General features: G+C 64.3%; 1 protein-coding gene across 2 annotated transcripts in view; it reads right to left on the bottom strand.

Moving 5' to 3' along the window:
- Nucleotides 1–13,058, bottom strand: part of FBRSL1 (fibrosin like 1) — a gene marked incomplete at its 3' end in the record, with an annotated part of 84,864 nt that overhangs the window by 64,235 nt on the left and 7,571 nt on the right. Inside the window, exons 2-3 of one of the 2 annotated variants that reach the window (XM_082852860.1) lie at nt 5,246–5,446; nt 3,115–4,407 (exon numbers count right to left, since the gene is read on the bottom strand). In XM_082852860.1, the coding sequence (XP_082708986.1) occupies nt 3,115–4,407; nt 5,246–5,446 (1,494 nt within the window). Of the gene's footprint in view, nt 1–3,114; nt 4,408–5,245; nt 5,447–13,058 lie in introns of those variants that run through there. The other variant, XM_082852861.1, reaches the window with a different exon arrangement.

Below are 13,058 nucleotides of genomic sequence, written 5' to 3'. Positions count from 1 at the left end.
GACAAGCAATCCTCCCCAGGAAACTGCCAGCCGGGACCGGGCATCCCAGGTGGACGCTGGAAGTGGCGTGCGGTCCCCTTTGAGGGCCAGGGACGCATCAGGGGTCGCCCACGCTCACCTCCTGGGGCTGCCCTGCCACCCACTGGCTGGATCCCAAGGGGTCTCCTTAGTAAGCACCTGCACAGTACGCTCCATCTCTGGCCGCTTTTGGACGGACCACCTGGTCACCCCTCCCTCTTCAACCTGGCAGCAAATCACAACCACCACTGCCCTTGCCCATCACAGGTTTAACAGGGACCAGGCGCCAAGTCAGGGGCTCCTGCCCAGAAGGTGCGTGTCCCCTCCCCACGGCCCAGTCTGCAGAAGGGGAGGTGGGCTGCAGGGCCGGAGGAGAGGTCCCAGTAGAGCACTGTGCCCAGGCTCTGGTCTCCGTCCGAGGGCTCCCTGGGGCAGCATGGGGCCTCCCCCAGAGCCCCACGACACCCCCAAAGACTCACTCCAGCCCCACCCTCCAGGCTGGGCTGCCCTACTCTCCCTATGACGGGGTGGGCCACACCCCACACCCCTGGCCTCGGGGCCAGGTCAGTTGCCAGGGCCCCAACCTCTGCCACCAGGCCACGCAGAGCCCACACAGCTGTGTCCTTTGGCCAACAAGGTGAGTCATCAAATTAGAATTAGCCACCAAAGTTTCAAAACTCACTGAAGCCACAGAAAAACCCAGGTTTCCAGTTGTTCGCAGAAACAAAGATCTGGCCACACTGGACCTGTATTTTCTCATGGCAACACGGGTCCCCCAGGACACGACACACGCAGCCCAGTCCCATCCGTGGCCAGCGGGTGCCTCGCCAAAGTGCACGTCCCTCAAGGTCCAAGCACTTTGAACCTGAGGCCAGCCGCAGCCATGCGGAGCCCCGTAGGGGTTAGAGGGCCCCTGCAGGTTCAGGCAGAAGCCAAGCCCCTTCCTCAGCAGCGATCACACAGGGAACAGCCCTACCCCAGTCACCTCGGAGCTCCCCCACAGCCGGGGCCCTTCCGGAGGGGAAGGAGGGCGGCCCCAGCCATGGCGTCCCTGTGGGCTCAGCCCTCTTCCCCACCCCCCTTCTGCCATCAGAGATGGTGCCCCGACAGTCCTGTCTCCCCCACTAAGTGGCACCCAAGCACTGCAGCCAACATGCCCAGAGCAGAAAGGCCTATAAAGGCAGCAGCTGCACCCGTCCAGTCCTGGCCTGCCTGTGCCACGCCCAGACAAAAGCACGGGGCCGGGGGCGTGGGCGGTGCAGAGATGCTCACGCTGCCCCTTGGGTTGGGAGTTCAGGGCACTGGGAGGGAGGGGGTGGCCTGAAGCCTTGCCACCCTCACTGCATGACGACAGGGAACAGTGGGAACGAACGTGAAGGGTCAACAACAAGACCTCAGAAGCGCCTTCAGTGGCATCTAGAAAAAGACCCCTTCCAGAGCCGGGGCTCCAAAACAGGACAGGTGGAGCTGATCCATCAAGGAGGCTGCCAGGGAGGCCTGGAGGGTGATTATGGCGAGCTGAGTCCCCCCAAGCCCACACCATGTGACGCAGTGAGCCAGGTCCAGGCCAGGCACCCCCTCCCCTGGCTGCTCTCCTGCAGCTCAGCCGGAATGGAATGAACGACAGGCAAGTCCAGATGTGCAGAAAACCACTTGTCAGAGTAAAGCACTTCCAGTACGACACATACTTTGTTAAATTACAAACATTGATGCTGTTATAAAAATAATGGCACAGCACTTTTTATTTTCTTTAATCAGAAAAATAAGCCCCATGTTTCTGGGAGGGAGACCAAGTATCTGTAGGCTCTGCTCTGGGTGTCAGGACCCCCCGAGGGCCAGGGTCCTCATGACCAAGCAGGGAGGAAGGCTCGGGTCTGGAAACCGGGGGCACCTCCGTGGCCTCCATGAACCGGGTCGGTATTAGAGGTGGCTGTCACAGCCGGGTGAGACTGGGCGCACAGAGCACTGCGTGGGAGCCTGGCCAGGGCACCCCTGGTGGCCGACGCTGCTCTCCCACCTTGTGCCCAGGACTCCAGGAGCACTAGTGCGGGGCTGCCCTGAGCCAGAGGTCAGGGGCAAGGGGTGGTGGCCCTTGAGCGCAGGTGCGGGTCGGGTGGGAGTGGGGGGAAGCAGAGAAAGGTTTGTAGTGTGACGTCTGTCCTGACCGGGGACGTCCTAGGGGGCCCGGAGCCGGAAAGCTGTAGGGGACGAGTGGGATGCTGGGAGGGGACATTCTGGGAATGGCCTCAGGCCCTGCAGGCTTTCTTGGTCCAAAGCTGGGGGGGTGGACAGGAGACTGCCCCCGGCTTCAGTGCTCAGTCACTGGGGTGGAAGAAGAGTCCTGAGGGGGAGCCTCTTGTCTCACCAGCAATTGCTACTCAACCACAGACAGCCCTGGGCATCCCTCGTGTCCCCTCTCCACAGTCACAGGACTCTAGAGCTGGGCAAACATCACCCTTTGCAGAGGGAAGCAGCAGGACCTCAGGCCTGGCTCTGGTTGTGCCCACATTCTGCCTGGTGGGGGACGGGAATGCACACTGGCCAGATGGGGTGGGGCCCAAGGAGGGCAAGGCCTACAGCTGGCACGCCCCCCAAAATCACACACGCACACACTCCACGCACAGGCAGACACTTGCAGACCACACGCCGTGTATATGCACACACAAACTCACACACTGGCTGGGCAGCACACCCGGGCGTGGAAGTCCAACATCCAAGGACATGTGGGCACTTTAGAGGCACAGAGAGATGCTAAAGGACCCCTCCACCCCACAAGCCTGAGCCCTTGGGGGTGGCTGTGTGCCCTCTCCCGGGCGCGTGCACGTCACAGAGCAGCGGGCACGGCGGGGGCCAGCCTGGCGGGAGGTGGGAAGGCGCTGTGGTCCTCTCCTCTCTTCCCGGCGTGGGGGGCCTCGGCTCGGTGGTGGCCCTGCAGGGGCTCCCGTCTCTGCTGAGCCTCAGCCTCCAGCCGCAAACGGCCCGGCCTGTCCGGAGAAGGCCTCCGGCCAGTCTGACAACACGTCTCGGGCCACAGGCTGAGGGGGCCTTGGCCCGGCCCAGCACAGCCACACCTGGGGTGGTCTGGGAAAACGGGTGTCAGGCTCCAGGGCTCACAGATGGGGCCTGGCGGGCCACTGCAGGGGTGGAGGATCGAGTCCGTCGTGACCTCAGGGGCCGGCAGGGTTGGCCTGGGGCCAGGAGGGAGAGCTGGGGCTGATGGGCCCGGACCAGGTCCAGCAGGGACTGCCGTGGCTGGCTCGGGGGCCCCAGGAGAGGCCGGCGGGGCGGGGTTGGCCGGCCCAGGAGTGACGGGCGCTCAGGTATGGGGAGTAACGGCTGGGGCTGGCAGGGCTGGCTTGGACCCAGAAGTGACCGCAGGGGCTGGCAGGGCTGTTTCGGGCCCAGAAGTGGCCGCTTTCGTCGGCACGGCTGTTCTGGGCCCAAGAGTGGCCGCTTGGGCGGGTGAGGCTGTTCTGGGTCCATGAGTGGCCGCTTTTGTTGGCACGGCTGTCCAGGGCCCAGCAGTGAAGGCTTGGGGGGGCCAGGCTGCTCTGGGGTTTCGACTAATTGCTGGGGCTGACTGAGGCCCAGGAGGGACCGCCGGGGGCGGCTGGGCTGGCCCAGGAGGGACCTTCGGGGCTGGCATGGGGCTAGGGACAGCCGCCGGGGGCAGCAGCACTGGCCCGAGAGTGAGCTGGCGGGCCGGCGACGTGGGCGCAGCACGAGGAGTGACTGTGGGGGCCGGCACCGCTGTCCTGAGGATGCCCTGCTGGGCTGGCCACGGAGACACGGGCCCATCCACGACCGCGTGGGCCAGCAGCGGTGCCAGAGGGCCAGCAGGGACCGACAGAGGTGGCACGGGGCCAGGACAGACCGCAGGGGCCGGCAGCGGTGCCACGGGGCCAGGATGGACCGCAGGGGTCGACAGAGGTGACACGGGGCCAGGAGGGACCGCAGGGGCCGGCAGCGCTGCCACGGGGCCAGGAGGGAGCGCAGGCGCCGGCAGCGCTGCCTGGGGGCTAGGAGTGCCCAACGCGGCTGGCGGGGCTGAGCCGGGAGTGACCGCTGGGGCCGGCAGGGCTGATCTGGGGCTGGAAGCAGCTGCTGGGGCCGGCAGGGCTGACCTGGACCCAGAAGTGACCGCCGGGGCTGGCTGGGCTGTCTTGGGCCCAGAAGTGACCGCTGGGGCCAGCTGCGCTGACCCGGGAGTGGCCGCTGGGGCTGGAAGGGCTGCCCAGGGTCCGGGAGAGCCCGACGGGGCTGGCAGCGCTGACACGGGGCTGGGAGTGACCCCTGGGGCTGGCTGGGCTGGAGCTGCTGCTGGCGCTGGGCCGGGCCGTTCTGGTCCCAGTGGTTGGCTGGGAGCGGCCCCCCTTCTGGGGAGCACACCTGCATGGAAGAAAGAGCACGTGTCCACCTGGGCAGGTGTGCCTGTAGACCCCCCATCCAGCCCAGGCCCCTGAGACATGCTGCCCCCTCACCAGCATTCCAATCCCCAAGGGAGTTGAAAGTGGAGTGTGAAACACCAAGAAGAACCCCTCTCTGAAAAGAAGGCGCAAACCAGTGAGTCCCTGGAGAGGAAAACAGCTGTAGTGCTGAGCCGACACCTAGGACAGAACCCTGTACCCTGGGAGAAAGCCCCTGGCCCCAGTCTCCCTGCCCCATGCCAGCTGGGCTCTGGGTGACAGCAAGGATGGCCCCTCCCAGCAGGGCTGCTCCTTGCACCTGGTCCACCAACCACAACTGATGTGACTCCCTCCCTGCCTCGCAGACCCACTGCATTTCGCGTAAGTTTAGCACATGGAGAGCGCCCAGCAATGAGCCTGGTCCCCACGCGTTACAGACACGCTGGACACCCCATAGTCGGCGGAGCCTGACAGACGCAATGGGGAAACGGGGCCAGCCTATCAGCGGGTGCACCCTCCAGTTCCGCCTGAGCCAAGCACCCCCTGCCCCCAGTTCCTGGGTTCCTGGCCTGGTTTGCCTTTCTCTGGCTGTGACCCCCACCCCCCACCCGGGGTGTCCCCTGCCTCCACTCAGCACCCTCAGACTTCCGGCAGGCGGCTGCCCCCGGCCCCAATCCACGTATGCCCCTAACCCCACCCCCGACAACAATGGAGCGCGTTGCCAGGCAGGCCCAGATGCCGACGGGTGGTGTCCAGGTGCTGCCGTGGCCCCCAGGCCGCCCGGGAGCCCTTGATTCGGAGTGGGAGGGCCCAGCGCTCACCTGCTTGGTGGGCTGCAGCGGGGCCTTCTTCTCCCCTCGGTCGCAGGTGGGCTCCAGGTCCTGCTCGGAGCTGCCTGCCTCCAGGGGCCGCCCGTTCTCACCAGGCTCTGCAGTCGGGCAGTTTTCTGATTCACGGGGCTTCTTGACAAGGCGACGTTCCCACTTCTCCTTCCGCTCGTGTGGCTTCAGGGCCATGTCCTTCTGTGGGGTGAGGAAGGACAAAGCCAGTTAATCGGCAGTGACACGATTCCAAGTGTTATCCCACCAGTGACACCATGAGAGACCACGTTGTGCCGAAGATGGGGCCCTGGGCATGTGACAGCACCTACCTGGAGGTGCCACTCCCCGCCAGCCCCCCGCAGTGGGCTGTCAGGCTGCCACACCTCGGGAAGGAGCCTCCCATCCTGGGAGGGCCACATGAAGGGGAATGAAGGGAGATGGGTGAATGGGTAGGCGGCAGACGGGTCTGATGAGCGTGGGTGGGCCTGTCAGGACTCGGGGTTTGGGGAGGGTGACTGGGGTGAGTTTCCCGAGGAGCCCAGCCAGTAACGTGGGGCCCTGATCCTTGGCCCAGTGTGAGGCCTCACCCAAGCTCAGCAGGAAGCAGCTGCTGAGACTGGTGGCTGGGCTGGCCTTCAGGAGGCATGGCCCATCCTGGCACCCTCTGGATTCCTGGTCTGAGACCGGGGCGAGCCCTGGGCTGAGGGCCATCACCGCAGTAGCTGGCTGCAGGCAGAGATGCTGCAACTCCAGCTGCCCGTCCCCTGGTCCTGAGCCACCCGTGGGTTTATCAGCCCAACTCGAGGACGCCCAACTGGCATCCTGACCCAATGGGAGCCCGTCTTGGGAAAGCTATCCATGTCAGCCAGGTGTGCAGAGCTGCAGCAACCCCAGACGTCACCCCTGGAGCAGGGAGCTGGGCCTGCCTTGTTCACAGCTGTGCCCAGTGCCTGGAGCCGGGCCTGACACACAGTGGGTGTCTAATAAGCACGTGCTAAAACGATGCCGACAACGGCAGCATGGTCTCCCATCCCCACGGGCGGCTGGGCCTCTGCACTGCCTGCACAGCTCCTACTGTGCAAAGGGGGCCTGGACCCACCACCACCCGCAGCTCTGCCAATGTGCCCAGAGATGCCTGGCATTCACTGGTGGTGAAGAGGGAAGGTGCGCCCACCGGCCTCTTGCTTGGGTCCATGGGGGAACCAGGGGCAGCGCCAGCGCCACTGGGCTGCTAAAGAGAGAGCTAAGGAAATGCCAACAAGGGACCCAGAAGGTTCCGAAAGTATCTGCCCACGAAGGAGGGGAAGAGGAAAGCCTGAATGAGGGCAATGGTGACTTATCCCAGGTGACACCCTCACGGCCCCCCAGGAAACGTCTCTAAGCCACTTAAGCAGGTGGCAGGAAGGACCAATGTCCCAGCCTGCTGTGGTCCCCTGGACTGGCGGCAGGGAAAGGGATGTGCTGTGCTTGCCGCGTGGGCTCCTCTGACCTGGAGCCAGCAGCTACCTCAAGACGACTCCCCACGTCCCTCCTCCCGTCCAGTGAAGGGGGGCCACAATTCCCAGAATTCGAGAGGAGTGCCAATGAGGTCAGCCAGACTGGAGCTGTCCCTCCAGGCACAGAAGCCCCCCAGCTGCCCCGCCTGGTGTGGCCCGTGGCCTGGCCTGGGAGCAGCCACGTCCAATCGCAGGCTGACTGACCACCCCCCTCGGCGGCTGCACACAGTCGTGTCTGCACAAGGTGGCGGCAGCAGATCCCCCTCCTCTCCCAGGCCCAAATGCATGGGCACACAGACCTGCGGCTCAAGCAGGATCTGGGGAGGGAAGGGCCATCCACAGCCTCTCAAGAGGGGGCATGTGGCACCCCTTGACCTCTGACCCCACACCAAGGGCTGGCGTACTCACCTTCCTGCACGCCCTGCATCCCTGCCCTGTCCCCAGTGTCAACTCAGGGGCTGACTCAGCGTCAACCAGGAAGAGAGAGAGGGATGGTGTGCCAGTGGGGCTGGGGGCTCCTAAAGGTCAGCTGAACCGTGAGGCCGCAGGCAGGACGCTCGTCCTGGTGCATCTGTGAGGTCAGACACCCTTCCACGCAGAAGCACTCCCACCACACATGGATCTGCCCAAAGTTCCACAGGCTTCTGCCTGAGCAGCAGGTGGGACCCCAACGTCCTGGATGCAGGATCGACCCTTCCCCATGCTCACACTCTGGGCTATCAGACCCCAGGGACACCCACAGGTCATCTGCACTTCCGTGGCCACTGCCAGAAACCCAAGGGCACCAGCTCATCTTAGCCCGAGGGGGTCACTCTCCCTCATGCCCTGCCGACAGAGCCCCTGCTGACCCCAGGACTTCCCAGCACCGGCCCTACTCACAGGCCAACTCATTAAACTGGCAGTGAGCGCCGACTCTAGGCTAGTTTGGCTCCAGGCACCTGGGACCAGATCAGGAGGGAGCTGGCCCAACAGGCGAGTTGTCACGACACCCAAAAAGGCAGGAGGGTAACACAGGCAGGGAAGCGGAAAGGAAGGAGCCACTTCAGGATGCTTGGGGACGACCCCTGGTCAGAGCCCAGGGAGCCTCCCTCAGGGAGCAGCCAGTGCAAAGTCCCTGAAGTGGCGAGGGGTTCCGTGCTCCCCCTCTGGTGCCCGTCTCCTCAGGACGGTGATGCCAGGAGGGAGGTTCTACTGGTCAGCAGCTGGCCCAGCATATGGCCACGGGCTTCCCTGGCGAAGAACGCTGAGGCTGTCCCTCCGGTGACGAGGAAGCGCTGGTGAAGGTGGCTCGCTTTCCACACGCAAAGTACTTAATACGTATTGACTCCTGGTGTGCCCGTGACGCATGAATGTCAGCCCCCTTATAGACAGAGGTCAAGGCCCAGAGAGGTCCAGAGATATTCCTGGTCACCCAGCCCACAAGGGTCTCACTGCTAACAGGCTGCTCCCACACAGGCCCCGGAGAGCAGCGAGGCCCCCAGAGTCCCTACCTGTCCACCCTGGATGCCACCTCCTGACCACGGGGCGCCAGCCTGCAGGGCCGTTACCTTAGAGCCTCACTGCCCACCCGTGGGTGCCCACCTCCACCCAGCCCCATCGTGGTGCAGAGGGTGGGCCCAGCAGGCTGCGGTCAGAGGCCCCAGGGAGACACAGGGCAAGTCCCCAGGCACCACGCTGTAAGGGGTGCATGAGTCAGGGCCCTCCAGAGAAACAGACCCACAGCGTGCGTGCGCAGGCGAAGCTCGATTAGAAGGAGGCGGCGGCACGACCGTACAGGCCGACGTCCCGAGACCCGCTGCGGGCGGCCTCGTGACCCCAGAGGGCCGCGGGAGTAGTTCCAGTCCGAAGGTGGAGGAAAGGCCCCCGTCAGACAGGAGGAGCCCCCTCTTCCTCGGAGCAGGGCGGGCCTTCTGGTTCCACACAGGCCTTCAGCAGACAGGACGAGGCCCGCCCGCACGCAGGGAACGCCTGCCGCACTCAGTCTGCGGTGGAAATGCAGCCCCATCCACATGGCCTCCCGTCTGGGGCCAGGCTGGCACGGGCAGGCGCCACCTGAGGGGCCCCGCGGGCGTGGGGAGGTGGGGCTTTGAGGCAACCCTGCCCTGCACACCCGGGACCCTGGAGACCCTGGGGCCCCGGGCAGGACGCGAGTCTCTGGGCTGCAGCCGTGCCGGTCAGGCCCCGGGCCCAAGCCTGCCCTGACAACGGGCCTCTCGACTCCCACACCTCGGAGCCCCCCCACCGTGGGCCACCTTGACCTTCTCATCGCCACAGAAAGTGGCAAGTTATCTCCCCCGACCTCCCCATGGGCCACCTCCTTCCGGAAAGAGTAACTAACCATCCTGTCCCCGTGCGACCTGGTCCTGAGATGCGCACGTCCCGCATCACTGCGGGGTGAGCCTCGCCTTTACAGGGCAGGAAGGGGGCAAGAACCCGCCTCAGGGTCTTTCTAGGGCCACCCGAGGCCACTTCTGACCTACTTGGCTAAAGTCACAAAGACTGCTTCTAGCCCGGGGGATAACCTCTGAGCTCTCATGTCTGAGCCCTGCAACAGAACAGGGCTGCCTGTGGCGCGTCCGAGCAAACACAGAGAACGAGTCCACTACTACCCATGAATCTACAGGGGCAGCCTGCCCCAGGGGGACACCTGGGACCTGTCTTTCTAACAAGCATTTGTGAACAAAGAAGGACAGGGAAGGGCAGACGTACAGGGAAGGGCAGACGTGCAGCGAAGCAAGCGTGGTGCTGACTCACGTGGTGAGCACCTCAGACAGACCCGCCCCTGCCGCGCTCCGGGACCCACCTCGGCCCCTCCACAGGTTCTGGAAGGACCTCAGGAAAATTCTAGGTCATCTCTCCAGACACATCTGGCCACCGCATCGTTCATGTGGTAAAAAGGACGCGTCTGTCAACCACAGACAGAACTGTTCTAACTCGTCACATCTTCTGTAAACCTGTTTTTGGCATTCTGTTGTTTTTCGTTAAAAACAACTAGATTGTCAGAATCTTTGAAACACCAGTGCCTCTCCCCTGGCCTGGACTCAGTCCAGCTCCATCCTGGCCACAGCCCACAGTGGCAGGTGGGGACCAGGGCGGGACCTCCTGCATCTGGAAGAATGGGGGGAGCAGGAAAGCCACCTGCCTTGGCCGGGCTGAGGTGCACCAGGCGTGGGCCTTGTGCAGACGGAGGGGACGGCAGGACCACCGGCTCTCTCCTGGCTGCCGCAGGCAGGAGGCCTCGTGCTGCACACGTCCCGGCTCCAAGCGAGGCCCATAGTGTTTCCCGCCTGAAGGTTCGAGAGGATGAACTCTAAGCCAAGGGCCCTGCCAGTTTCCTCTCCTGGAAGGAAAATTGCCACCTCAGCAGGATTTCTCTGGAGCAGGGCTTACCAGCGTCCAGATGCAGCTGTCCCTACCCCAAGCCACTGCCATGAGAACGACCGCAGAGCTCCCTGGGCTTCTGTTCTGTACCGCACTGCTAGTGAGCGCGAGCCAGGCCTGAGCTTGGTGCCCGAGGCTGGGGCTGCCCTCGAGGGCCTGTGACACCAGCCCCATGGGGGTGTATCTGGGCCCGTTTTGAAGGCTCAGCCATGCTTGGGCACACGCAGTGCCAGAGTTCTGCCCTCACTGGCCTCAGTTTCCTCATCTGTAGTCTGGCGCGGCAGCTGTGCCCAGGCCTGCAGGGAGGAGCGAGGCTGAGGCGTGCGGGGGTTTCACACACAGCCACGCTTCTGAGCCACACTGCGGGCCCCACTGACTTGAGGCAATGGCCCTGCAGCGAAGCCCCCCCGCAGTAGCCAGGCCCTCTGACCCTCCCGGACCACGGGGGCGGGGGTGGGCATGTTGCTGTGAAATCGGACTAGATCTTCCTGCAGCGATTTCACGTGACCACCTGTTAACCCCCCTAAACAGAATTACTATGCAGCACCGATACAATTTCTAACTCGCTTCTGTAAACCGACCGCGGAGAGATAAAAGCAATTACAACTAGTAAACACAGACTCGGAATGATTCCCCTCACTGGGGGGCTGAGGCTGCCTGCTCCCACCTGGATCAGGCCCTTTCAGGCCCCCAGACCCTGCAGGCAAAGGCGCGGCCACACCCCTCTGGCCAGGCGGGGGCCCCTCTACTCTGTGAACCACGCTGGGGTCTGCTCCCCAGTACCTGGGCCCCAGCCCATAGAACTCACTCCTCGTCACCAAACTTGGGCAACTCTCGCCGCCGGGGGTGAGAAGGCAGATGGCCCACCTGGGCCCTCACCACTGCCCCCCACCCCACCTGTCCCTCCACTTCCCAGAGGAAGGCTTTGTGGGATGTCCATGTCACCCTAGGACAGGGCCAGGCCTGGAGACCCATCCCCGTAAGGGGCCAGGAGGCTGCGGGTGGCGGAGGTTGCCTTCTCCCAGAACCTCTGGACCTGAGGGCCCCAGCAGCCCTCCCGACTCGTGGTTCAGGCACCTGCTCTCCATGGTTCCAGGAGCTCACGCCACATCCCACCCACGTCTAGTCTGAGTGCGGCCCCACCCATTCTACCTTCAGAGCCTCACCCATGGCTCACCGGGCAGGCTGTCATCCCCCGACCTGGATGCCCTTCAGAGCACGTCTGCCTCAGGGCCTTGGCGCAGCTGCTCCCTCTGCCCTGGCACCCACATGGCTCACTCCCTCTCACCTGCAAGTTTTGCCTCAAACTCCCCCTACCCCACACAGGGTAAAACCGCAGCCCCCAGGCCCCGCCCCGCCTTCCCCACTCCTCAGAGACTAACGTGCAGGTGCTCCTTTCCTGTGGTCGGGGGAGCAGGTGGCTTAGCGCAGGGTCTCTCCCCAAGCGGGAACCCCCTCCCCTTCCCCCTGGCCAGATAGGAGGCAGCTTCTGCACCACCCACCAGCAACTGGTGCCCGACACCCCCAAGTGACCAACTCTCCACGCCTGCCTGGGACTAAGGAGGCTCTGGTGACGACGTGGGACTCCAGTGCCAAAATCAGGGAAGTCCTAGAGACACTGAGGAGGCCCCGTGAACCATGACGACAGCATCTTCCTTCATTTAGACAGCCTTCACCAGAGCCCCTCCCTGCCCACACAGTGGGCTCGGGGCCAGGATGGAGGGGTGAGAAGGTCCCTTTGCCTGGCCTGACCCCCACCACGGGCCCTGCTCCAGGTGCAGGAAGGCCGGGGACACCTCCAGCACCTGCCGCTGACCTCTCTCCGGGCTTGAACGCTGAACTGGGAGCTGTCCCGGCTGTCCCAACCCTGGCGTGGGGACCAGGTCCAGTCAACACCTCCAGCTATGCTGCTGGGACAGAACTGTCCTCCCTGACCCGTCCACCGCCTAAGTCACATTCACACCGCACAGGCACCGCTGCCCGTCTTCTCCTCAACCCCAAGCCCAGTGTGCCAACCCTCCAGGCAAGTCATGTTGCCTGAGTTACCTAGCCTTTGAGGACCATTTCCTGAAGGCCTCACTGACATCTCAGCTGCTCCGGAAGCTTCCAGAACCTGCCTCGTTGCATCCTGGTCCCTCTGGGTCCGTTTCCCGCTGGCCCGCTGAACACCTGGTGAGGCCGGCATGGCTGGATGGCAGGTGGTCAGGGAGCCGGGAGTCAGGAGCCGGGCCTCCAGCAGGACGACCACGGCATCTGGAGTGCTTTCCGAGCGCCAGCCCCCTGCACGTGAGTGGGGAGCCCCTCCGGGAGGGAGGCCCCTCCCAGGCCCTGTACCCACCCCTTCACATATCCAGTGAGCCCCCGCAGTGTGCCGGGACAGAGAAGTCACCTGGAAACAAAACACAGACCCACCCCATTGCTGAAGACAAGCCAGACGATGCCTGGTGGAAGAAGGCGGCCGCCTGCCCAGGTCTGCGCCCTGTGGGTCCGCTTGAGCCGCCACCCAAGACCACGTCCACGTGTGGGTCCCCCACCGCGACCCTGGCCGACGGCCTGGGCCACCCTCTGCCCCGCACTCGACTGGAATTTACGGTCACAGCCACTGTCCTGACAGTGACATTGCGAGGTCAGTCTGTCCAGGCCCCTCTCGGCATGACCGCCAGCTCCTCCACGCCAAGACAGCGCATCCCACACTCTCTTGGCCCGGCAGGGGAAGCTGTGGGGGCCGGGGCCGCTGCTGCTGAAGCATCTCGTGCCTGCCTTCCGTTCGGGTGGGGCACAAAGAGAAACAAGCTCAGAGAAGGGCCTCGAAGAGGAGACGGGGAGGGCGCAGGACCACGCGGCAGGTACTTCCACCTGTCACTCCCTAGACGAGGAAACTGAGACCCGGAGCAGGCACAGGGCTGGCAGGGGCCACACGTGAGGAGAGGGAGACA

This window comes from Leucopleurus acutus (genome assembly GCF_964270905.1).
Source record: "Leucopleurus acutus genome assembly, chromosome: 13".
Taxonomy (NCBI): Eukaryota; Metazoa; Chordata; class Mammalia; order Artiodactyla; family Delphinidae; genus Leucopleurus; species Leucopleurus acutus.
This window is presented reverse-complemented; position numbering and strand designations above follow the sequence as displayed.